We start from the raw sequence: 27,595 nt of genomic DNA, 5'->3' as shown, positions 1-27,595 counted from the left end.
CTTCAATAGTATGTAAATTAAGAACATTCAGATTTTCAAGCTGGACTTAGAAAGGGCAGAGGAACCAGAGATCAAATTACCAACATCCACTGGATCACAGAACAAGCAAGAGAACTTTAGAAAAACAGCTACTTCTGCTTTATTGACTACGCTAAAGCCTTTGACTGCGTGGATCACAATAAACTGGAAAATTCTTAGAGATGGGCATACCAGACCACTTTACCTGCCTCTTGAGAAACCTGTATGAAGGTCAAGAAGAAACAGTTAAAACCGGACAAAGAACAATGGACTGGTGTAAAACTGGAAAAGGAGAAAGTCAAGGCTGCATACTGACACCTTGCTTATTTAACTTACAACTTGGCCACCTGATGTGAAGAGCCTACTCACCGGAAAAGACCCTGATGCTGGGAAAGACTGAGGGCAAGAGGAGAAGGGGGCGACAGAGGATGAGATGGTTGGGTGGCATCACCGACTCAATGGATGTGAGTCTGAGCAAACTCCAGAAGATAGTGAAGGACAGGAAAGCCTGGTGTTCTGCAGTCCACAGGGTCGCAAAGAGTCAGATAAAACTTAGCAACTAAACAACACATAAAAGCAGGTCAGACAGCACAGTGGTAAAGAATCCGCCTGCCAATCAAGAGACAAGGTCCAATCCCTGGGTCAGGAAGATCCCCTGGAGAAGGAAATGGCAACCCATTCCAATATTCTTGCCTTGAAAATTTCACGGACAGAGGAGACTGGTGGGCTGTGGTCCATGGGGTCGCAAAGAATCAACACCACTAAGCTTCTGAATACTCACAGAACACATAAACTCCTCTCCCTCCCATTTCAGTTCAGGCTTAGTCCTCAGTCTTACATTTTATTCCTTCAAGGCTGACAACTCCTTTATCAGTCTGTCGTACACAGGACTGAGATCTCTCCTAGTCTCCAGAGCCCTTTTCTCTGCCCTTGATTTGCAGGGATCACCCTTCCCCCATCAGTTGCTCCAAGGAACCGGGGTGGAGTGGGTCTGAATGTCTGCTTTGACAGCTGGATTTAAAGCTCAGTCCTGCTGCTTAAATTCCTTGAGCCAAGTAAACCACCACCTAGTCTGTTTCATCTGGTAAAATAAAGTCATTCCTACATATAAGGTTATGAGAATAACAGGAAATGTTTAAAAAATATTCAGCAATGTTGACACCAAATTAATACAGATTAAATGGAAGATACTACGACACTGATATATAGCATTTAGCACAATTTTCTTCACCTGAGAAATCCTCGACCATTACTTAAAAAGTCAAAATTTTCTGCATTTAAAAAGATAGTTCTGAATAAAAGAAACTGAAAATAGTGGCCATAATATGAAACTATATGGTGGTGGTGTTACCTGTACTTTCAAACTAGAAAATACAATAGTTTATGCTCAACCTAACAGCTATTATTATGAAATGTCTAATTCCAATTTCCAAAGCTAATTATTCTCTAAACATATATTCCAAATGGCTGATGGGAATCATGTTTTACCATTTGGAAGAGATTTCTCTTTAAAGCTGGGGAACTGGCATCTAAATTACCTGCTCATTGAATGCCAGTTAACGCAGAATTTAAAACTGAAACACAGGAAACTTGACAATGGGTCAGTACCTTTCAACCCTCAAGTTCAGTTTTAATTTTAAAAACGTTAGCATACGACTTAAAAAAAAAATAATTTGAGTCTTTCTTCACCTAATATGACTAAACTAAACTTTAGTCTCCCTCTAGATGGAGGGGAGGGGTGGGGAGAATAGTGGTAGTTGAGTGAAATTATTGATTCAGAGGAAAATAAATTTTCTTCTGGGTTTTGATGATTAATGAAAGTAATTTAAACAACAAAAATGTACAGAATTGGGACACAAAAAATAATGGCTACTACCAGGAAATAAGATTAGACATATGAAGAACCAAAGATAGTTTACTATGTGCCTTCTAAATTTCAATAGGTAGTAGAGAAATTAAAATCTAATTACAAAACCAGTCTTAAAAAATCAAGCTAGAACAATATGAATTTCAAGAAAAATGTCATCCTTTGGGGATCGGGAATCAGTACTGGAAATTCAGTAATAAATATGTGCTTTTAAAAAACAGATGCTTTGTAATTTAAAAATCAAAGAGAAAGTGACAAAAGTTGCTATTAATGTACAACTAATGGAACAAAGAAAGTAAGGCTGGAAGTAGATGCATCATGTGCTTGGCAGAAACAAACGTGTATGACAAAAGGAAAAAAACATTACTCTTCAGTGTTCCAGATGTCTTGTTATGTTCTGTGACCATCAAAGGAAAAAGGCTACTACTTTCAAATGGTACATAAATTCAGGAGTCTTTATTTTGAAAAAATTATTCCAACAATGTTTCACAATGAACAATAAATCAAATATATCTACCATATATTTGAAATGAAAATTGAAATCAACCTGTTTTTGCCTAATACCTAAGACCACCTCTTGCAATTAAGACTGGTCTTCATAAATCTTGTCATATCAAAACATCTTCCAAGATATGCCCTGCTGACTAAAACGGCCTCGCTCTTTCTTTCAGATTTCTCAGTTATCTCATTCCCTATTCTTAGCCTTAAGTGCTGATATTATTTCTCATAAACGATTCCAGAAACCAAGACTTGTCCTTGACTAATGATAAACACAAATAAAGAAATTCTTGACTCTATAATCTTGTGAGGAATGAGAACTGGAACTTTCAGTTATTACCCAAGTCTTTTCTAAGGCAAAGGGAGTTAATTTTGGAGAAGTAATAAATAAAACATGTGGTTGTGCCAAAAGATTTTGCCAAATTAAATTCTATGTTCTCATCTCAAAAATAAGTTATATTCTAAGCTAATGTAGATAAGGAAAGGCATAATACCAACAAGTAGTAATAGAAAATAGTCCCAAACCTTGAACGTTTAGAAACGTCAAGGGTCATGGAAAAATGAAAATTAAGGTGCTAAATAGATGTGAACTTGCACAATTTTCAATGAACTAACTGAAGGCCTTCACAGTTCAATTAAAAAGTATGAGATTTTTCAAACATCTTATTTTAAGACAGTCATACTGAATCTGCGGGTGAGATTCAAAATTGAATGATGTCTATTTTATTGAGTTTAGAGTCAGGCAGATTCATGACTAACCTTCATATATGCATAAGGATATTCTCATTTTAACAATGTTTTTTAAGTAGAAAAACTCTATAAACAAATATTCTTCAAAAGGGGCATCCATACAATGAAATCTTGGAGCTCCAAAGAGATAATGAATTAGAGCTGGACATAATAATATGGAAAAATAACCAAGTTAAACAGAGAATCCAGTTATAAAACCATACATTTAGAACAACAGAGGACAGCAAGTGGCATATAGAGAGAGAGAAAGAAGTATATAATAAATGATAACATTTCTGAAAGACTATACAAAAACACAAGTAACTGTATTTCCCTGGGATGTGGGAAGAGAGTCACAGGAAGGAGACACACTTTTCCACTTTATACCCCTTTGTATATTGCATAATTTTTAATCATCATAAACATGTCTTCTATTTTGGTAACATATAAAAAACCTTTAAAGTCTTTAAAAAACCTGATTGTACCCACAGCATTCTAAGAAACACTGGGTAACATTAATTCACAATCCTTTCCTGCCTTTTACTTAATGATTATTTAGTCAAAATTAGAAGGCTTCTGGGTTGTTTGCTTTCTCTGTCCCTCAAGATTGAGGAAAAAAGGTGAGAATTCAAGTTTTAAGTCTCACTGGTTAAACTGCAATTTGGATAATATCTATTTAAGATTCCAGAGAACCAATTAAGAAACTAACCAATGAACATCTGAATCACCAATTAAAATATTTTATCTAGGATCACTTTTCCTGGTTACAAAAGCCTGAATCTTTAAACTCCACAGCCCTGTGAGTTCAACGACCCTAGATTTCAAAAATACAGTTAAGTATGTTGAATCTTCCTCCATTAGCATAAAATAAGCAAAATACATAGAGGCTATCGAGTTTGAAAGGAAATACATTTTTGGCAAGAGTCTTCACCAGAAAATAGCATCATAAATTCAAATCCTACAGAACTGACTCCAAAATCAGAACAGTTAAGAGCTGGCATAAGAGGATCCCTTTTATGTCTACTCAGAATTTGCCAATTCAAAGGCCTTAAAACATTTTTGAACGTTTGAGGCTCAGAAAATTTATAGTAGTAGGCTAGTGGCCACCTTGAGAGTACGAACACCCTTCAAACTACACAAAATTCAAGTTTTTAAAACACGGTGATGGTCAAACAAAACACAACTTCAGAGAGAATTCAGAGTAAATGCCATAAATGTGCAACCTCTACATTAGAACAATAATTGGACTTTTTAAACCAGGGTTTTCACAACACTTGGGGGTCTTTCCAGATTAAATACTTCAGTGCCCACTACACTTCTAGAATTAATTACTATGTTTAGTCGTTCAGTTGTGTCCAACTCTTTGTGACCCCATGGACTGTGGATGGCCAGACTCCTCTATCCACGGGATTCTCTAGGCAAGAATGCTGGAGTGGGTTGCCATGCCCTTCTCCCACGTTGCGGGCAGATTCTTTACTGTCTGAGCCACCAGGAAAGCCCTAAGTAAACTAGTGTTCAAATGCTTACTGAATTAACAACACAAAAGGCTCTTCAAATACTACATACAATCATCTAATAACCAATACATTTAATGAACTGGGTTATGGAATTACCCATCTGTGCCCTGCTGGAGCTGGCCTGCAAAGTGAGGCCGATGTGTCTAACTCCAAGTTTAATTTAATTAACATCAGACTGGTAGCTGAAATCAGCCATGGTGAGAGTATTAATATCACATATATCAGTAAGCACTACAGAACAGGACACTTTTTCATGAGAGAAAAGCCTTCACCAGCACAACATATGACCAGCACATCTTGGTCGTATATTCAACTGTTCAAATATACCACATAAAATTTTTAATGAATGACATGTTTTAAAATATACAAGGCAAAAGTTAACTAATGAATATAAACTCAATACAATAACACATTTTAGTAACAGCACCCTTTCAAAAGTAATTTTACTACTGTTTAGGGCACAGACTTAATAGTTGGAATGTTTCTCAAAACAGGAGTTATTGTGATACTTCAAATGTCTCTTAATTTTAAAACCTGACCCACTATTTACCCCCATGAATTTACTTGTAAAGTTTAAATAAAACCCTAGAGAATAAACTACTGATTTCAGCAAATTATGAATGGAATCAAAATTAAAAATGATTTTTATTAGGTATATAGGATATAGAAAGAGATTCTCTTAGAATTTCATATGATTTTTTAAAAATCTGCTTACACATAAATGTGAGAGCATCTTAATCCAACAATAAAATACCTGCTCCCCAGAGCAAAAGCCCTGTCATTAGCCAAATGCCTTGCTTCTTTTATCCTTAGTATGAGCCCACTTTACAGACCATATGAGATAATACATGAAAAGCATTTAGCAAGTTTCTGATACACTAAAAGAGCTTAATAAACCACACTCTGTAATACCATCACCATTATTACTTCAAGTCATATCTTTAAAGAAATATATCTTTATAAGGTCCCGTAGAGATTAACTTTCTGATATAAATCTGAGACTGCAAGTGGAGGCCAAAGATGAGGTGAGTCACTCTGAATTGGAGCAGGAGCACAAACATGAACAAAGAGGCCCAAGAAGCAAGGCACAGGCCGGCCTGAGGACAGCAGCATGTTTTACTGTATGCCAACCGCAGCAGCAAGAGGTGACTGACTATGTATCATAAACTACCTTTTACAAAGTCACAATGTCTTCAAAAGAATTTTAAAACATTCTGTTTAAATGAGAAACAACAAGTGTTCTTTCTAAAAATGGACAAGTATAAAAAAACCACTGGGGGAAAAACCCAGAGCAAACTTCTTTCTTCAGAAGTAAACACATCATTCCTTTAACTGTAGCCGACGTCTTGGAAGGTAATGATTTTTGTTAGAGAAATCCTATTTTCATTCCCCCTACATATATACACACACACACACACACACACACACACACACACATACATACACACACAAAGTTAAAATTCTTTGTTAACTATAAACACAGTAGAGATAAGAAATTATTCTTCATTTTTTAACTTTCTTTAGCAAGGTGTAATTTTAAAATAGCTATCTGACACTCTACCAAAAGAATACCACAATTTCAAAGTGGTCAAAAGAATAAATAATTCTAAAGTAAGTACTAATATCCAAGAGCCAGAACTTGGAATATTCCTTTTAAAAATGAGATATTCACCAATTTCATTATTACTGAAATACATTCAAATAAAAATCAAAGGAAGAAATTCCAGAAAACAACATTTTAAAAGTTTGCCATTTCAACTGAAATTTAAATTTTTCTCATCAAGCCAACAAAAACACTCAGAAGTTCAGGGAGAAGTATATTTACACTACAACTAAACATCGTTGTCACAGAAAATACAAATTTAAAGTGTTGTGCAGTGGTTCTCAAACCACTGTAGTCTGAGAAACCCCAAGGGTCCCCCCAAAAACCCAAAGTCAAAACTATTTTCAGCATACTAAAATGCTGTCTCCTTCACTCGTGGCTTCCCAAGTGCATGGTGGAGTTTCCCAGTGCCTACACACTGTGTCACCTAAAAGAGCTGCAATGTGAAAGCAGTGTGAGAATCCCACTGCTTCTGTTGGGCCAGATTTTTAAAGAGATGTACAAAATGTAAAACAATGGTCTTCTGTTTGTGGAAAACAGTTATTTGCCATCAAAAATGGTATTTATGTCAATGTGTAATGAGTCTATTATTGTTACATTTAAATGAATAAATATGTTTTAAAACTATCTCAGTACTAATTTCTAATACACCAAATACTGAGCAATACAAGCTACATAAACAAAAGCTTTTTGGAGATCTTCAATAACTAAAAAGAGTTAATAGTCCTGAGGCCAAAATGTTTGGAAAGCAGCCAGTTAAGTTATTCTCTTCATTTTACCAATTTACAGGAACTGTACCAACGAGGATATATGTTGGGAGCTGGGGCAACTCAGAAGTAAAGCAAGCACTGATGTGCTTCTTCAAATTTACAGAAAGAATTATTCTGCGGAAGCAAATGACTACTTGATCTCTATCTTCACAAAAATAAGAGTAAAATATACCTTTAAAGTAATCAATAAAGCTTGTCACCCTAAAAGAAAAATTTCTTTCCTGAGCAAACACAAAAGGAGAGAAGATGACTCAACCAGTAAGTTAGGAAACTGCATCTTCATGTTGCTACCACTGAGTATTTTCTCCTCTTCACTGTTCAACACAGTTCTGATAGTCCATGTAAAACCAGAAGCAAATCTGAATATGAAAGTCTGAGGATTCAAATCCACATTAAAGTTGGATCACTTCTTACACTAAGCATTTTGATTTTATAGCATTCAAAGTCAACAAGAGTATCCACTTAATTACAAACCTCAAGGTTTACCCAGAAAAAAATAGTCTTTAAAATTATTTTAATAACAACTGTTTAATTTACTTATTTCTTAGATGGAAAGCCTGGTAGGTTAACTGGGTAATGGCCTTCAATGGTATAGCATAACTTGGTACAAGAGTTGATTGGGACCCAATACAATCTAAAACATAGGAATTCGAAGACATCTCTTAAGTATTCCCTCCATGAGGGGGCTGGAAGGTGACTCCAAAAATTTGGAGAGATTTCAAGTATACACCGACACACACCCAGACCTTTGCAGCATTCATTTAATTCTAAGAGAAGAGGCATACTGTTCAGAAAGCGGGCAGAGACTTCCCAGTCTGATCAAAGTAGTTCAGGCAACTATACATTCAGCTAGATATGCACTGGACAGCAATGCTTCAAGAAGTTTAAAACTCAACACAGATTTTAATATACTATGAAAACAACTCCTGTAGTCACCATTTGAAAAGGTATTCAGCACGAATAATGTCTGAGGAAACTGATGTTCACCTCTTTTAATACCAAAGCTTTAAAAACAATTTTAAGTATTGTAAGAAAACTTTTCAAATATGTATTACATATTTACATATGTAATTTCACCTTTTCTTGATGACACAGAGTCACAGTAATAGGCAATTTTCAGAAGATGGTGTATATAGTGATGCCCTCTAAACGGCTGGCTGTCCCTACACTAACTAGTCTTGGACAGTGTATGCTTGTCATACATTCTATCTCCTTCGTTTCAAGCCATAACTTCTGAACTGTTAATATGCCACGGTCTGGGAAATCTAATTATCAAAATTTCACATAAAAACATAAGCTCTAATGTATGGACTTTGTGACTTCTGTGGGCTGCTCAAAGGCATTAAAAAAAAAAAAAAACAAAAAACTATTACAAGTTTTTCAGTTGTGTTGTTTTGATGAGATTGCCAGATTATCACTGGATGAATCAGGCATTATATAAATATTTAATCAAGTTCACTTGAATATTAACATAAAGATATAACTAAACATTAGTATCGTTGCCTTTTTAAACAAAGTATTCTATAATTTTAAGGTAACACTGGGTTCCAGTTTCTTTCCCCTAGAAATGAACATAAACAAATGTCCTATTAATATCAGTTTGTCCAAAGAAAAAAAACTGAGGTGCAATCATGTCACAGTTAATGCATGTCTGCTTCCAATACATTCAAAGACAATATTTTTTTTTAAAAAATCAATAGTTAAAATAAGCCTTTTGCAGTCTGAGAATTCAAGATACTTAAAAAAATTTGTAAATACACATACATGCAAATTCTTCATATATACAAATTTTCACAAAATTAAGAAGTTGCAAAGAAATTAGAAGGGTTACAGTGAATCTAACAAGCTACATTAAATGCTTTACCACTGACATATTCCTAAACATAGCAGTCATAGTAGTTTTAATAAATTTTCTACATGGCCTTTTTATAAAATTTGCTTTTAGACATAAAAGTTAGTCACTAGAAGTCTTCTGAAACTCTAATTTAAGAATTCAAGATGTTCTCAATTCACTACTGATATTTAAGGCCACTTTGGTAAAGGCATTGCAGCAAGAACACAAAACAATAGCATATTTTCTAGTATTTATTTTTTTCACCTGCAAACTGTTGCAAAACATGATCAGCTTTATTATGCAGACAGGTATCCCTCTACATTTTTAAAGAATTTAGGCATGTATAAACAGAAGAGCTCTTCAGAAAGGAAAAATTCAAGAATGACTAAAACCTTCCAATTTTGACTTTGTAACTTTCCAGTAGCAATGGTTAAAGTGATTTTAGGTCATTCATTTCCCAATTTAAGACAGCACCTTAAAAGTGGCTGATCTATTTCCCCAGTAACATTTCTCACATAACAATGTGTTAAAGTTACAAATACTGATATGCACAAATAGCTAATTTCTAAGAAAAATATGTACAGTACTGCAGCATAATGAATGTGGTATCTGCAATAACTTAATATTAGCCAATTTTTAATATACATGATACCGCTACTTTTTTTTTTTTTTGCCAATTCACAGGTTAAAAGTTGTTACTGGAGCCCTCTGTTTCGCACATATTACCTGGTGTTTAATACACAATGCAGGCTTTTTAAAGACTTCTCTTGTGTTTAAAGCTAAGATCAGTGAAACAAGACAACAGTGCAAGAGGCGGAGAGATGTAATGTGACCATGTAAAAGTTCGTTCCAGTAAAGTGTCTATATAAGGCTATAAGAAAGGATTGGTTGATGAGCTTCCTGTTGGAAATTGTCCTGTTGGTGCACCAGTCTAAAGGAAAACATAAGACAAAATAAATAGACAGACAAGAGTGTGTGGGAAAATAAGAAAATAATAATATTTTTTAATTAATAGTATTTAGATTAAGTATTATTAAGTGAAATCGCTCAGTCATGTCTGACTCTTTGCAACCCCATGGACTGTAGCCTACCAGGCTCCTCCATCCATGGGATTTTCCAGGCAAGAGTAGTGGAGTGGGTTGCCGTTTCCTTCTCCAATTTAGATTAGGGTTTTATAATTACTGGCAACCATATTATTTCATTCCTATTATTAAGGCAGGAGAAGGAGGCAACAAAGGATGGGATGGTTGGATGGCATCACCGACTCAATGGACAGGAGTCTGAGCAAACTCCGAGAGACCATGAAGGTCAGGAAGCCTGACACGCTGCAGTCAGTGGGGTCACAAAGAGTCAGAACACGATTTAGTGACTGAACAACAATTACTGTTCTTAGCAACATACTGTAACACAACTATAGGTTACCAGGCACTGTGTTGTGTCTTTTATATCTATTACTTCACATAATCCTGTTAACAGATTCCAAGAAGGGATTGGTCCTAAAAAATACATTTACAACACAAACCAAATGACTGCAGGATTCCTTTTTCACATTGGTCACTAAATCGGCAGCCTCTCATAAAGCAGAATTTTGATAAGAAAGCATACAAGTTTCATGTCTACAATAGTTTACTGTCAACGTTTTGCTTTCCAGCTGATCAATGTGTTTTCTTAAGTCAACAAAAGATTGTGCACAATGGCTGCCTCGATTCGTACAATCTTGCATCTGGGAGGAATCACATCCTGCTTTTCCCACTCTGAAAACAATGCAACGACTTACTTACAAAGTGCTTAAAACTGCATCTCACTTACCATAAAAGGATTACTAGACACTCCAGCAGCTCCAACTTGACCAAAAGGGGTTACCACTGGCTTTGTTTGTCCAAATGCTGCAAAACCTGCACCTTGTTTAAAAAAAAAAAAAAAAAAAAAAAACCCAACAATTATAACCTATACCTCTGAGCGACAATCAAGGAGTTTCAGAAAAATCCCCACCAGAGCAACAATAATTAAAAAAATCAATGTTAACTTGTTGAGTCTCATGTTCTTCAAAGTAAGTTAAAAATTTCAGTGGCATGTCTTAAGAGCTTACATCGACTCCCCAGAAATGGTTAATTCCAGTCTGTCCCAGCTATGTAAGTTGCTGACAAAGGATTTAATCAAAAGATGAGTTTGTTGACTATTTAAGAGGGGATGTGATCCAAGGATTTCAAACTTCAGCAAATGAACGGCCAAAAAATAAACAAAATCCACCCAAAACAAACAAAAAAGACTACAACAACAAAAATAGAAACAAAAACCGAAAACTTTCTCTAGTGAAATCTTCCTAAAAAAAAGTAACAAACTCGAACTACAATACAGTTACCTTTGGTCTATGTCATCACCACCACCAACAAACAACAAAATATATACAATAAATGCAACAAAATCAACAATGCTCCAATGCAAAGCAAACACTCTAGGTCTATAAAGTTTCCTTTTAAAATCAAGAAGCATATTATAACACAGAACATACAAGAAAGATACTGGAGATCCTGAGAAAGAAGAGGTACTCTTTAGTTTCAGATTACTCCCAAATCTGTAATCTGGTAACAAAAACTTACTAAATCACTCAATTTTCTGAGGCCTAACTCACCAAAGGTTTCTATATCTGTGTAATAAACAATCAGTAGATAACACTAGAGCATTCTTTAGATAAATCTTTTTGTCCAAACATTCAAATTATGATAAAGGATACATGTGATGAACTTGGCACCAGCCAAATGTTAGCTCTTACCATTGGGCTGTTGAGAAAAAGCTGTCTGTTGAGGAAAAGCTGCTTGGGCTGGGAAGGCTGGCTGCTGGAAGCTGCCGCTAAAGCTGGTGGGAAGACTATAGGGAGCGGGAGTCCCGAAGCCCGCAGGCATGCTCATGGATGCAGTGCCAAAGGTCGCCGCTGGTGGGAGAAGGAAAGGCTGATCACTTACAAACAAAAAGGGAGGTTGTCTATATTCATACTCAGCAATGTAAAACAGACATCATTTACCTTAAAAATAGAAAGATGTGTTTTAAATCCCCAAACTCCAACAAACGTAATAGCAAGTTTTAGTGCCATACAGTTGAATGTAAGCTATAAAGCTATCATTTGAAATCATAAGTAAACCTCTCAAAGTAATTATATAAATTTGAGTCTAAATAGCAGTCTACTTTTAAAGTCCATCATCATGCAATTCACATGTATACTAGTATATACATTTTTAAATTTTGCTTTCTTATACATAGTAAAATAGTCAAACATTTATATCTAGTGAACTGTCTGCTATAATGTAGTATATGTATTCCTGGAAAAACCTCTGCAAAATAGTTCACTTAAAAATAAAACTTACAGGAGAAATAGGGTCTGCAGCAGGCCACTCAAAACCTATGCAGCTTTGTAACCATAGTCAAAAAATGGATGGGGGATAATCCTAATAAAAACATTAACACAATTAAACTATATAGACTCCCATTCCTTTTTTGAAAAGTTTAAATAAACGAAGATTTCTTTGCATAAGGGGTATAAGGAAGATAATATTAGGACCAATGAGTTATAGAAACTGGGGCAAAGTACACAAAAACTGAACAGAAAGTGAAATAGGCATTCTTAAAAGAGGCAAAGAATGTAGGGATTAATGACACTGTACCCAATAACTACCATAGCCTGTCATATCTAGTCACTATAACGTCATGGAATGAAGCACTCATTCACAGGTTGGGGAAATCTGTGCGTGAACTACAGCTATACACACACACACACACACACACACACGGTATACTGCCATCACCCCCCACTTACAATGAGTTATGAATTCACATTATTATATTACTCATATAAAAACACACATAGTAACAGAACAATATATTACTTTTTCCTAATGATTCAAAACAGAACCTTTCAACTATATGTTCTAGGAAAGAAGAGCCAACAATGTTGCTTTTAATACAGAACACTAGCAATTACATAGTAAAGCATTTTCAGCACTATGTTATCAAACAACATAATTCATTGCATTTTCTGATTCTAAGAAAAAAAAATTACCAACTTGAATGCTGACTTAAGGCACTGAAATTAATAGTACACGTGCTATATAGAATTATCTTTTATTAAAAAATTAAAAATCTCTTATGGATGTTGCTCAAAGTAATTCTCATAATCCTAATATTTGTAACAGTGCAATTCTCCTCAGTGAACCTAACTAGATTGTAAAATTTTAAATATTACTTTTTATTATTCATAAGAAAAAGGAAACTAAGCCACTGGGAAGCAAGTGAATTAAAGAATAATAAGCACACTGCAAGGGTAACAGAAGGGTTTTAGAACAGACAACAATACACTGACATAACTTTGACAGCTCACTTTTTAAGAAAGCAGTATAAAGCAAAAGTTGGCTACAGTTAAGCAAAGCCAAACTCCATGGAATAATGTGGTAAAATGGTTTGGTACACAGAAAAGGTGTGTCACTCAAAGTACTATGAATTCAAACTTAAGAAAAATAATCAAAAAAGCTATTAACATTCTAATGTGACCATGGAGGTAAGCAATATGCTTTTCAATATTAAAACATAAATTACCACAGAAGATTTTCATGTAACTTTAAATATAAGTTATTCCCAATGCCACACATCCATGCCCACTCCATTTTAAAACATGGAAAAAACTAAACTTCACATGCAGGGATCCAGAACACTAGCAGAAGCTTCCACAAGCAGGTAGACAAATTGCCACACAAACCTAGATATTAGCTGTGGCCACCTACCAAAATGAGCGTGAGGAAACACTTGAGAATGCATTGCTCCAGACAGGCCTTATGGAGAGCCATAAAGAGACCAATGTCAATTAACTTATGAGTAACTATTGTCAAAATAAATTTGTTCCATTAAAAAATTCTAAAATTAGAATACACTTACAAAGGAGATAGCATAAGAATACATAAAAACGCACCCAGAGTCTTTACTTCAACTATATTCATGATACTAGTATTTACAGTATTTGAAACAAAGAGATTAGAATAATACCAGAAAAACAAATATCAAACAAAGAAACATTTATGAAATACAACTTTTAAATAAACACTAACTTTTTTTTCACGTGAAGATGCAACAATATACATAAAATGATTTTCTAGGCCTCAGCAGTTACTCCCAAAAATGCTATTCATAGAATCACCTAAAATGATCTAGTATCTACCTTTTAGCATTTAAAAAGTCAAATCTCAGAGAAAACACCTGAATAATGTTTGTTTTATTTTCAACTCCATACATTAACTAGAAACTAGTAAAGACAACTCAAGGGAACAAATTATTCAGGGAAAATCAGTCAGTGGACTCCATTAGAAAGGTGAGCAGCACTTTCAGTTTAAAACATGGTGGCTAAAAAGAGAGAGAAAAGAGAAATTCATCCCGTGCAGATCTTAACCTGCATGACTGAGGTCAGACAGGTTATACGTAAAGAAAGTACTCAACAGAAATCAAATTTAGGTTAAGTACTAGAACCACTGTTTGAACTACACCCAGTGGGACTGTTTCTAAAAATACATGTCCACACATTTTAAAGAAGCACACTTAACTAACTAAATTTGGGGGAAAACAACAACTGAGACATGAAAGTGGTTCTGAGTCTTGGTTTTGTTGTTTTCTAATTACAGGACACCACAACTTCTTTAAGCCTCAGTTTCCTCATTTGAAAACAAGGGATGGAGAGGCAGATACAGTAATACCTAACTTACAAAGCTGCTGTGATTAAAAGTACTACAGAGTAAATATTCAATGAATCTGTACTTTTTTCTTGCTAACTTAAAAGATGCTGTTTATAGCTTCTTATAAATTCAACAAAAGGTTGACTGAGGTAGAAGGGTTCTGTGATAAACAAGCTTGGTCACTTTATGTTTATCTCCTTTCTTAGAGCATGTTACAAGCTCTGAGAAATCGTGCATTAATAATACTGGTTCAACTTTGTGTTATTAACTCAGCACTTCCCAAACGCTTTTGGGCACAGAACCCCTTTCCACGAAGCACTGTGATAACATCACCTCAGGAGACATGTTCTACATAATACACTTTGGCAAAACCTGACTTTTAGTCAACAGTGATTGTTAACTAGTATTAATTGCAATACTCAATCTGTAACACTGATGCCTAGTCCTGGGATGCTATCAAAGTATTTTAGACTTGTTTTTAATAAGCTTTTTGAGATATAATTCATATATCATACAATTTGTCAACTTAAAGGGTAAAATTCAGTGTTTTGTTTTTAAAAAACACATTCACCAGGTGTACAACCATCATCACAATTTAATATTAGAACATTTTCACACACCCCTCACTAAAAGAAATTCCACACCTATCAGCTCTCCACCCCATCTCCTTTCTGTCTCTATAGGTTTGTCCATTATTCTGGACAGGTTATAAACAGAATCACACATTATATGACATTTTGTGACTAGCATCCTTTATTTTCCCTGCTGTTTTCTAGATTCATCAATGCTGTACCATGTATCAGTACATATCATTACTTTTCACTTATTATCAAAAAAACTCCCCTGTACAGCTATACACATTTGCTTTATCCATTCATCAGTGGATGTTCACCTGGGATGTTTCCGTGTTCAGGTGTGTCCAACTCTTTTGAGACCCCATGAACTGGAGCCTGCTAGGCTTCTCTGTCCATGGGACTTCTCAGACAAGAATACTGGAGAGGGTTGCCACTTCCAACTCCAGGGGATCTTCCTGACCCAGGGATCAAATCCTCGTCTCCTGCACTGCAGGTGGATTACCACTGAGCCACCTCAGTTGAGCCAAGACCATTTCCACCTTTGACTACTAGGAATAATGCTGCTGTAAATACTTGTATACAAGTTCTTGTGTGGACATATATTTCATTTACTTTCCTATAAGTGAAATGAGTAGAACCAGTGGAAATAGTGCTGATTTAGAAGCACTCTGGGACTAATACTGCTGCTAAGTCACTTCAGTCGTGTCCGACTCTATGTGACCCCATAGACAGCAGCCCACCAGGCTCCCATGTCCCTGGGATTCTCCAGGCAAGAACACTGGAGTGGGTTGCCATTTCCTTCTCCAATGCATGAAAGTGAAAAGTGAAAGTGAAGTCGCTCAGTCGTGTCCGACTCTTAGCAACCGCATAGACTGCAGCCCACCAGGCTCCTCCATCCATGGGATTTTCCAGGCAAGAGTACTGGAGTGGGGTGCCATTGACTAATCAATACTAGTCATTGGTTAATCAGGCAAATCCATCTAATTGGCCTCCACCTAATTAATAAAATGGTGATGCTTGGCTAGATGCTACCATGGTTCTTTTGATTCTACATTTCTACAAGTTTATTTCTTGGGGCGGGGGGTGGTAAATGGGACACTTTTAAAATCATTCATTCATTCAATGAATATCAGAAAATAAAGGGTACTCATTCAGGGGCAAAGGAGAGATTTAAGAGTTTTAAGAGAATGTCCTAATAACTGAAAACTATAAAATTATATTAACTTTATTAATTAAAGGGTTCAAAGGCTCTAGAAAAATAGAATGCTAAATATTATAGAATCCTAAAAAGAAAAAAGTCTTAGGCCACATTGGCCAGTCTTCTGAAGGTTTCTATATACTGTGGTAAAAGAAGGCCCAAAAGCTATTAAATGCAGGAAAAAAAATTATTATTAAGATGTGCATTTTAAGAATGAAATGTATCAGCAAAACTTTCTAAATAGTTTGCATAGAACTATTATTTAATACCTCTTTCAAAAGCTACCTCAAATGGAATTTAACAATATTAATATATGAGAACAACAAAACATATTTCCTAAAGAACTAATATTAAGTTTGATGATATAAAACACTGAAAGTACTTAAGCATAGTGTATTTGTCAAAGTGTTGCTTATATTTCAGCTTCAACAGAAACATATTACATAGTTAACACTTACTTTGACTCAGTCAATTCAATAAGATGACCAATGTGATAAAATGGTTTACAACAGAAAAGATATTTTACCTTGAAATAAAAATTTGTGGACATACTAGATTCACCTTTCAATAAATTTTGCTTAGACTAATATTAAAACTACTTTATATTATCTGAACAAGCTTTTTGAGATATAATTTGTACACTTTACATTATTTCACATCTTATATAGAACCTTAACTTTAAGGACTTTTGTACTCTAAATAACAGTGGGGGTGGGGGTGATAATCCTTAACTCTAATAAACAGAACCAGTCTGGAGGTACAATCACAAAAGAAAAATAACAGGAATGATTTACCAAGTATATGGGCTTCCCAAGTGGCACTAGTGGTAAAGAACCTGCCTGCCAATGCAAGAGATGTAAGAAACACAGCTTCAATTCCTGGGTTGGGAAGATCCCTTGGAAGAGGCCATGACAACTATAGTATTCTCGCCTGGAGAATTCCATTGACAGAGGAGCCTGGCAGGCTACAGTCCATAGGGTCAAACAGAGTCAGACACAATTGAGTGACTAAACACACACACACCCCCCAACTGTATACAATAACGCAAAGACGATGCAAGGTGATCTGCCATCATCTAATTCTCACAATATCCTTGACAGAGAATACTGTTCACATTCTACAGAAAAAGACAATGAAGTTCAGAGGAGTTAGATCAGCATGATCAAGGTATAATATGTTTCCATCCTTCAGTTGTCAAATGGGGTTATAATAGCTATAAACATCTCAACAGTTATTATTATTACTGCAAATAATGTATTTTCCTATCACTTTTTCTCCATTCATTAAAAAAATAATATACAGAAAGCATTTTTAGGATTACCTAGTAAGTAAATACTAAACCAGGATTTGAACACAAATCTGGCTCTATCCAAAACATATGCACTTAACTTCCCTGAGCCTCAGTCATCTCAGCTGTAAGAGAGATTAAAACATCTGATGAGAGTTAAGAGGACTAAATGAGACAATGTACAAAATACCATGTCATGAGACATTTTAAAAATTCATTCCATAAAGTCAAAATAATATGCTCAGAAACAGAAATATTATATACATCATCAGTGACGAATAGTATATTTTGTCCAAAACACAACAGAAATCTGAAATAATCACTGATTATGTTTAAGCATAGTGTATTTATATGTATTTGAATGAAAATAAGTCATTAAAAATTATGTGCAAAATTCAAATACTTATATAACATATATTCTGTGAGATAGCAACAGATTATGAATGAAGACATTATATGAAAATGGAAGTTATGGTTCAAACTTCCAATATTACAGTTCTCAACCTTGCCAATGACAAAAAGATGTGCTAGTAATTAGTAATTCTTAATGGTGCAAATTTATTGTGATGTAAAGCACCTTACTCTCTCAAAATATCACATCAACATATGCTATAAGTCAACTTTAAGGCTTTAGTTCTAAAGTTATCTAAATCTAAAAACTGACAAATTCAGCTTAATGGGTACTAGGTCATACCACATGCACCTGCCAACATTCCAAGGTACTGGCAAATATCTCTGGTGTTCAGGGTAATAAGACAAAACTCACAGAGGCAAAATATAAGAAATACGTGGCTAGCTTACAATATGAATCAAATAGAAAAAAGAGGGGGAAGGATAAACAGGATTTTTTTAAAAAATTATAAAAAGAGAAAATATTCAAATTATTATATCCCAAATTAAACCAGTTTCAACAACCCCCCCAAAAATGTTAACAACCCTAAAAGAGATACACAGTGGAAAAATACCTCATTATCAAGATCTCATGTATCAATAATAAAATCCATCCATTCCTTGCAATCCCAAGCAAAGGAAAAAAAACTGACACATTTTTTCAATTGAGTTATAATCAATAATTGTGAAACCTGGTCAACAAATAAGTCAGAATTATAATGTTCAAGTACCACCTCTGTCATGAACCGGCAGTGTGGAGTCAAGGCTTTAACTCTCATCTCTATGCTTGATTCCACACCTAAAAAGTGAAATCTTTCAGTGGTGGGTGCTAGGTAACTTCCATGGTCCATTTTCAACTATTAGGTTCTAGGATTCTATAAACTTTCAGCTAGCATATGTTTTCATAGACGAAACTAATCCACTTCACAGTCACTTCAGTAAGAAAGGAACCTTATTTTCTAATGTTCTTCACATAGTGTCTTTGTGGTATATACCTTTCCCAAAGTTTACTGTTCTGTAATTTACATTTCTTACCTGTCGCTCCTCTGGCATTGGTCTGAAATGGATTTGTAGAAGATGCCACAGAAGGACCAGCAGCAGCAACAAATGGATTTGTGGAAGGTGTAGCTTTAAAAAATTATAAGATACACTATAAAATCCTAATGCATTTGTATTCAATTACTTAAAGTATTTGTTCATATATTTATGAAGATAGAAAATTAGAGCTTTCTGATAATAAACTGGTGCTTTGATCATCTTCTGGTATCCCTAACAAAATGCAATACAATATATACATATATTTGGACTCCATATAAAAACCAATACGTACACCAGAAACACATACCTCCAAATGGAGCAGGCACACTTGAAGACGCAGGCTGTGTCTGTGCAGAAGCACCCACTGGCACTGTTCCAAAAACATTACTGAAAACAAGTATTGAAAGAATTCATATTTTGAGAGGGGAAAAGAGCAAAGGTAATCTAACAACAGGGTTGCCATAAAATATGGAAAAAATAATATTGAACATATCATGTATCACATCAGCTCTCACCCTTTTTGTTTAACATGTTTTGTTTTGTTTATTCAGCTCTCAAACTTCTAAGTCTTAGAATTCATTTACATTCTAAAAAAAGAGAACCCCAAAGAGCTTCAAGATGCTATAACTACCAATATATAGTACACCAATTAAAACAGAAATTTAAGAATTTTTAATTCATTTGAAAATAACAATAAAGCCATTCATATCTGATACTTTTACACATCTCTTTAATGGCTGGCTTAATACATGATCAATCTGTTGTGATATGTTGTTTAGCTTGGTGCATATGAAGAAAAAACTGGCCTCACATGGCATCACGGTTGAACAAAACAGGAGAATTTTAACACCTTTTCCAGATAACTATGTATATTTTGCTTGATATCATTCCAAAACAACAGTTACAGTTTCCTAAAGGTTAGCTGCAATATGGTCCAACTCTCATATCTGCACAGAGGAGAAGGGAAGGACAGAGGATGAGATGGTTGGATAGCATCATCAACACAATGGACATGAGTCTGAGCAAACTCCTGGAGACAGGTGAAGGACACGGAAGCCTGGCATGCTGCAGTTCACGCGGTTTCAAAGTTGGACATAATTTCGCGACTTGACAACAGCTGTGATATGGAATCTGAAACCCTATCAATGAACCTTGATGTACTCTCTTAAAGTAACATCCAGTAGTCTATCTTACACTTTAAATGAATCTTTTACTACTTTTGTATCATTTGGAAAATACTTGATGCCAATCTTCAAAATGTCAATATATTTCCTTATGCAAAATAAAAAAACAACAACCATTAATATCACCATCCATCTCATTAGAAAAGCAATAGGAAGATTAATATTAAGCTCATGGTGGCTAATAAATTTTCCAAAATTCTACTTAGTTGCTTGAGAGTGTGTATTTTAGCCATTGTTTTCCCTAAATTGACAGACTTAAAATTTTATTTTTGAAAAAATGTCTAACAAATATCCAAATCTGAATAACCATGGTTTGTTTAGCAATCATACTTTCAAGAAAAAAATGGTGTTCCATAAAACAAGTAGCTGGTTCATTCCACAACTCAAAAAACCACACAAGTTGATTTTCCTCAAGACAGCTTTATACTTCAGTATACGGCAGAACTACTCAATGCACACCCTACTTCAATACACAGAAAATTAAGACATGTTTAAGGGTCTAGACTTAATAAATCAAATTCCTTTACACTGCTTCATCAAGCTTATTCATAATAAAAACTGAATCAAAAATATTCCTAATTAAAACTGAATGTGTGGTAGCAAGGAATGACTATTAGATGACTGCTTGTACAGCTTGGCACTGGAGCCATAATTCAATGCTAAGTCACCATCAAGTCTTACCTATTAAGAGTTTCTATACCATCAATACAAATGTCAATTAATGAAAACACAAACAACCACTCAGAATTATTCTGAATTTAGTTTTAACCTCACAGACCTTTGGAATGGGTCTTAGCTACTTCAAATATTCCGTGTGTTATACTCTGGGGACCACTGATGATTATAATGTAATACCAATAAACCATTTCATTACATATACCTGTGTTTCCAGACTTTATGGCCACCTTGCTATAGTTCACTATTTTATATGTCTAATGTAGTCAATATTAGTAAAGCAGAAATACTCTGAATTTTATTCTTTGGATTCAATTTTTCCCATCTGCCACACAGAAAATTTGTTCCTGGAGAATAAGCTCAACTAACTAGTGTTGCAATCCTATCATTTTTTTCTGGAAAAGGTGCTAAAAGGAAAAAAAAAGTTACTCGGATAAAAGAGACAATCTATAGGAATGGAAAATCAAGGGTAAGACATTGTACAGATAAGTTACCTATACTTCTGGGTCTGCTTCCTTGACCCAAAAAGAAGTCAAAAAACTAGAGTTTTTAAAGATCAAATGTTTTTAAAATGTGGTAGACTCTCTTCTGCCAAGAATTCCTTACACCAGACATATATAAACACTGTAACAGATATATCTATTTATAAATACCAGTAGGAAAGAAAAGATATAGGACTAATTTTGGGTTCTGGTGCAAATCTTTCTAAAACTTGACTTACAACTCAGGCTACAACATGTTACTTTCAGTGTTTAATCTTCATGACTAAGAACTGTACCTTAAAAGTAAGTAATTCTATAAATGGATTCTCTGAGTATAATTAAATTTGTATTTAACAATTTAACACATCCATTTCAAGATGTGTATATACTCTAAATTACATTTCAGCATTCAAGGAGAAAAGGTACTTTTGATTAAATAAAAAATATAAAACGATGGTAAATCCCCTATGGTAATTACTCAATAAGTATATTTTAATTAAAAAATGTAAACTTGTAACTTTCTTCAAACTTAGGAAAATATTCAAGAATCTTTTAGATTAAGCCCCAAATAGTGATTACTTAACAACACTATTATTCAAAGTTGAAAAAAAGTGTCAAATACAAAACACAAGACAATGACAAGCTACCTGCTAGCATTACTTGTGGAAGTATATGCGTTACTGGAGGTGGCAGCAGAGCTGAAAACACTGTCCAGTTCTGCCAGGGCTGCATACTTGTCTGAAGATGCACTTGACTGACTGGGAACTGAAACCACAGAACCAACAGGGGCTTTACCTGTGGTCCCAAACCCACTACCCTGATCACCACCTATGAACAAACAAAAACAAATTAAATCAAAGACTTTAACTTACGCTTATCCTTTCAACTTACCAACAGCATTTGCCATGTGTGAATTTAAAACTGATTTGGAGCTTAGCAAATAAATGGACGTGATTCTAGAGTCTTACCTAATAAATAAATACTCCAAAAAATACTGGATAAGTTTAGTGCTATACATTCCACTCTGTAAAAAATAAAATACTCTGTCTGAAATAAAAACTAAGACCCAGTACCAATGACATGTCTAGGTTATATTAAGGAAATTCTCAAAGTGCTACATTAAATCTGCAAGATGGGGACAACTCAATCAAGCACACATATACACTCGTCTAATGCTGGACCTATGTGAACTCAATCTATTAACAGTATCATCTTCCCAGGGTTGTTTACAAAAAAATTAAGAGATAGTAATAAGATAAGTAAGAGTAATAAGTAATAAGTAACACTTACTATGCGCCAGACGCTGTTCTAAATACCTCTCATGCAGTAACACATACGACACAACTTTTTAAGTCGAAAGCTATTTCTATTACTCTTGGAGGGGAGATAAGAAATCATGCTCAGAGATCAGGATGCAGAATCCAGTCTGAAAGCAGACCCAGCTGTTCTTCTTACTACACTATGCACTTTGAGAGGCAAAAATACTAGCCTTACGACCATAACTGGGTATAAAAATACACTGCAAATACGCTTTATTTCTTTTTAAATAAATACTAAAATAGTCATAGAAAATAGTTCAAAATTAAACATCATAGAAACCACCAAATAATCCTCTAGTCATCTCTTGGCCCTTTTGGCCTTTAGAACAATAAAGCATGCTAAGACAAAATTAAATTTTTGTCAATTATTTTCTTTCAAATCTAGAAGTTTACAAGCTAGTTTTTAGGCTTTCTACCATGAGGTTATTTCAGATCCAAAATGTGCTAAATAGTCACGAACATTTAACGTAGATAAAACCTATACACAACGAAGAAAAGCATCCTCATAATTTAATAAATACAACCAAATGTAGAAGACTGCTTAATACACAAATTTGTATTCTTTTCTTTAAAGCTTGATACCTTGCCCAGCACTGAAGATATTGTCTAAATTAGCAAGTGCCGCATATTTGTCTGTAGTCTGTAGACCAGCTTTGTTCGCTGAAACTTTACTAACAGCTGAAGCTGTTTGATGACTCTGGGAAGTATTGAAGGTTCCAAAATCAGCACTGGAGGATTTGGGGAAGTTATCAAAATGAGCAAAATTAGCATTTACTGATCCAGCACTTCCACCTGTAATAGAATAGACAGAAAACTTGAAACTGCTAGACTTTCCCAATATCCTTTGATAGATTATATGATCATTTCTTCCTAAACTAAGTTTCCTATAAGCAATCCTAAAATCTTAAAAGTAAAAACTGGCAAATGGCATTCAACTTGAATCATCTACACATGACTATTCACAATCGGCAAAACTAGATTTGCAAAGGTCCTGACAACATACAGGGCAACAAGTTCCTATGTGTAATTGTGTAATTACCTATCCTGGAAAGAACACAATAATTCACAGGAGAGTCTCCATGCTACTCAGTTTTATTGTACTTGAAGAGCTACTCCTCAATTCCACATAATAATTTAATGTACACACAACACTACAAATTAAATTACAAGTAAAATTATGCTAACATATATTTCAAGGAAAAAATAAGAGCACATAATTATAAATAATATAAATATTACATCAATTTTATCATACTAAGATTTTAAAGACTGTTCTATATTCTAGAATCTTCCCTAACATACTACCAAAATATTAAAAAAACAGTATATATTCATTCTATGCTTCTGATGCTATACTTTTGATGTTTGTTCTTTATACCTACACATTAGTTTCAGCAATCAAGATATTAGATATAGATACATGTATTGCAGTTATAGATTAAACTGAGAGCAACACGCACTTAAAGGTATTTCAGAAACAGAAAGAGTACACCTTATTAAAAAAAAAAGCAACAACACTTTCCATCAATCAGTTGTTTATACATTCTAAAACAAATACATGTCTTACAGAAATTAAATTCTATTTGTTTTTGATTAAAACTAAATAATGTCTGTATTTAAAAGACTGTGATCTGTTAAAAGGAACTGGTGAACAAAGCACATACTAAGTTTTTAAAATCTGTATGAAGAAAGTTACTTCAAATTAATAAAAACAATTATTAAAGCAACTGTTACTGTACACTAGTGTGTTCTCCGAGTTTAGCAATAGTGAGGAGAGTAAAAGTGCGAATTTATGGAGAATTATCATGAAAAGATGGTTAAAATGCTATAACTGAAAAACCTATAAAATATACCATTAAACATACAAATTAGTAAAAGATGCCTACTTGACAACAGAACTTACTGTTGGAAGCCTGGAGAGGAAAAGCTGAAGTAAATTCACCAAAACTGCAGCTAGATGAAAGCATTCTAAATGCTGGACAGCCAGAAATTATGTAAATGATGAAATTTAAAGAAAGAAAAAGAAAGTTGAAAGAAAAGGCTTTAAGACAATACAGAGTTAAAAGTTGAAAGAAAAGCAATCAGCCAAAGATCTAAACAAAGGTTCAATGAGTTTCTGAAAATAATACAGTTTATGGGTAAGTATTCAATGTTTAAAGACCAATTCCTGCACAGAAAACTATTTGAAGTTTACCAAAGTGATTATTAAATAATCTACTCAACCAATTATTTTCTGAAGCTTGTTGCCCTGAAAATTACTTACATTTTTAGTTCTATGGAAGTAAATTAACTAGCTTCCTTTATTTAGAGCCTAAATTAAATCAAAACGTATTTTGTGAACCTAAAAAACTATTAATACTTTTATGTCTCCGTGCGTAAGAAATTTAAGAAAGATTCATGTGCAGGAAAAGGAGAACAGATGTGAATTAGACAAAACACTAGTGTCCAGAAAAACAAATAAAGAAAAATATAAAGATTTCAGGTTTCCCCAGAGCTTTGTAAAACAGAACTATTTTAAAACCAGATAATCACAGAATTTAAGTTTAGAATAATTTTCCAAAACTGTATCTACAGAGTTGTATTCTATTTTTTAAAGTAAACATTTAATCATAATGCTGGAGAGGCTCTACCTGTAGTTTGGGGCTGAAAAGAAGAGTGACTTGCTGTGGGGAAACCTCCAAAATTACTCGAACCACTAGACTGTCCAAATGCATCAAAGTTTGCAAAATCTGCATTTGCAGAATTCTGAGCTGTAAATGGTAAGGAATAATACATGTTAATGAATATGAAAACTATAAATGAAAAATATGATAAATGAGTTTAAGAATTTTATGAAAGTTTCCATGTTTCATAACTTAAAGAAAATTCATTTAGAAATCAGATTTTAAGTTCTACAAATGTTTATTTCACCCAATCGCAAGCAATTCATCAAAGGGCATCCAGTACAATGATAAATTTGTACACAAATAGCCTTCGAATGGCATCACAAATAGTACTATAAAGTGACTCTATTAAAGGAGTCTCTGAATTAACAGCACTAAATAACACAAGTTTCAGTAAAGCAGAGAGATGTGGGATACAGGATACATTTGGAAAATTGAGATTTAAAATGGTGATTCACCAGTTACATGAATCATATGAAAATGGCTTGATTACATTAAAAATTTTTGTTTTTAAGCTTGCAACTATGTTACATCATAGCATACTTTAAAAAAAGCAAGTATACAAAAAGATGGACATGATCATCAAATAAACTGAAGAAACTCGTATTTTATTAGGAGCCTGTCATTTTAAAACACATATTAACTTAAGAAACAATAAAAACTGGTAAAAATTATACCATAAATACACATCAAACTTACTGAAAAAGACCAACTGGCATTTCCCAACTGGTAACCAATCTAACAGCAAAGTCCTAGGCTTCTATAAAGTTAATATGTAAGGTAAAACAAAAGACTTTTTTAAAGGCCAAAACAGATGCTGGATAAGATTTTTACAGAGGATAAGATAAGAATAAGAAGTGGTTGATATGCAGGAAAGTGAATGCTAAATGGATGAATGAAAATGAAAAGGATGTCCAACAAAGTGAGTGAGCCACTTTAAATTCCTTGGCAGGCAATTCTATTTCTAGGCAGTTTTTGTAAAACTACTACAAATGAGCATACAGCTAATGCTAATAGCTAAACAATGTATTTTTTATAATAATGAAAAATTAGAAACTCAAATGGCCAGTAATTAGGGATTACTTAAGGAAAATCACACGATGGAATATAATGTAGCTATTAAAAAAAATCATGTAAAGAATATTTAGCCTTAGACAAAATACTTACAGCAAAGTCAACAAGATAAATAGGGTTAATAAATTCCAGATATATCTTCATGTGGTAATTTCGTTAAACATGATATCATGTGCATACAAAATCTGTGTTTTAGTTCAATGGAAGTAATGAGATTTCAGGTAGGTATCGTGTCCTGAACTTGCCAGGCTTTTTCAGTGAGGCTGTACTCCACTTGGGCTTTCCTGGTGGCTCAGAGGTACCAAGCCAAAAGAAGTCACTAAGCAAAAAAACTGTCCATTAACAAAGTAAAACATTATTCTAGGAAGAAAATCAGCAAAACTTACAGCATCTCCTGTAATTGCTGTTTTTCTTTTTTTAATCTAAATGGGTATGATAATGAGCAAGGGGAGATGTACATAAAGAAGATCAGACCCCCTTTTCTTACACATCTGTGCCAACCTACCACTTCTGACATGTGGGGTGCTATCCCACTTTGCTCTTGAAAACCTTTTTAAAACCAATTGTCTTGGCCCTCAAATACCACACAGAAGTACCTAAATTAAAAGACTGCTTAACAACATAAATTCTGTATTTTCTGGACTCCCTACATTATTTTGTCTGTTTTTACTTAATAAGATAAAATTCAACTTTACAGGCTGAAATTTTACTTTCCCCAAAATACATATAATAAAAAAATACTAATAGATTAAAAAATGTTTTAATTAATTTCTCGAAAAATATTTTGAAACAAGTATCTACACCAGTTCAAATTATATATAAGGTTAAACACAGTTTACTGACACATTGCTGACAACACCATAGCAAGTGCAGTTTAGTGAAAAGGGAATCTAAGATAAGAGTCAAACAACTCCATCTTAACATAAGAAATTGTAAACCCTTGGATTAGTCCCTCATTGTTCTGGTGCTACCAGTATTCTTACTAACAATATGAGAAGACTCATTAGATGGCCTCTACTAATAAAACCAACACTATGATTCTACAACTTATAAAAAAATATGAATAATTTATCAGCTTTAAAATGCTAATCCAAAGAAAATTCTAAAAGACAAATAAGTTTATTAAGGCGAAAACAGATAATACAGCTGTAAACCAAATGAA

At 34.1% G+C, this 27,595-nt stretch overlaps 1 protein-coding gene across 8 annotated transcripts in view; it reads right to left on the bottom strand.

Annotated features, from left to right (window-relative positions):
- Positions 1–9,074: 9,074 nt before the first annotated feature.
- AGFG1 (ArfGAP with FG repeats 1) overlaps positions 9,075–27,595 on the bottom strand; it is a 75,115-nt gene continuing 56,594 nt past the window's right edge. The window contains exons 6-15 of one of the 8 annotated variants that reach the window (XM_044937918.2): positions 25,327–25,446; positions 24,600–24,671; positions 23,279–23,488; positions 22,025–22,142; positions 19,344–19,423; positions 19,034–19,126; positions 13,609–13,656; positions 11,610–11,768; positions 10,646–10,737; positions 9,075–9,767 (exon numbers count right to left, since the gene is read on the bottom strand). In XM_044937918.2, the coding sequence (XP_044793853.1) occupies positions 9,708–9,767; positions 10,646–10,737; positions 11,610–11,768; positions 13,609–13,656; positions 19,034–19,126; positions 19,344–19,423; positions 22,025–22,142; positions 23,279–23,488; positions 24,600–24,671; positions 25,327–25,446 (1,052 nt within the window). In that variant the 3' untranslated portion in view covers positions 9,075–9,707. Of the gene's footprint in view, positions 9,768–10,645; positions 10,738–11,609; positions 11,769–13,608; positions 13,657–19,033; positions 19,127–19,343; positions 19,424–22,024; positions 22,206–23,278; positions 23,489–24,599; positions 24,672–25,326; positions 25,447–27,595 lie in introns of all 8 variants that reach the window. The other 7 variants (XM_044937916.2, XM_044937917.2, XM_025278371.3 and 4 more) reach the window with 7 other exon arrangements.

The sequence above is a fragment of the Bubalus bubalis genome, chromosome 2 (assembly GCF_019923935.1).
Source record: "Bubalus bubalis isolate 160015118507 breed Murrah chromosome 2, NDDB_SH_1, whole genome shotgun sequence".
NCBI lineage: Eukaryota > Metazoa > Chordata > Mammalia > Artiodactyla > Bovidae > Bubalus > Bubalus bubalis.
This window is presented reverse-complemented; position numbering and strand designations above follow the sequence as displayed.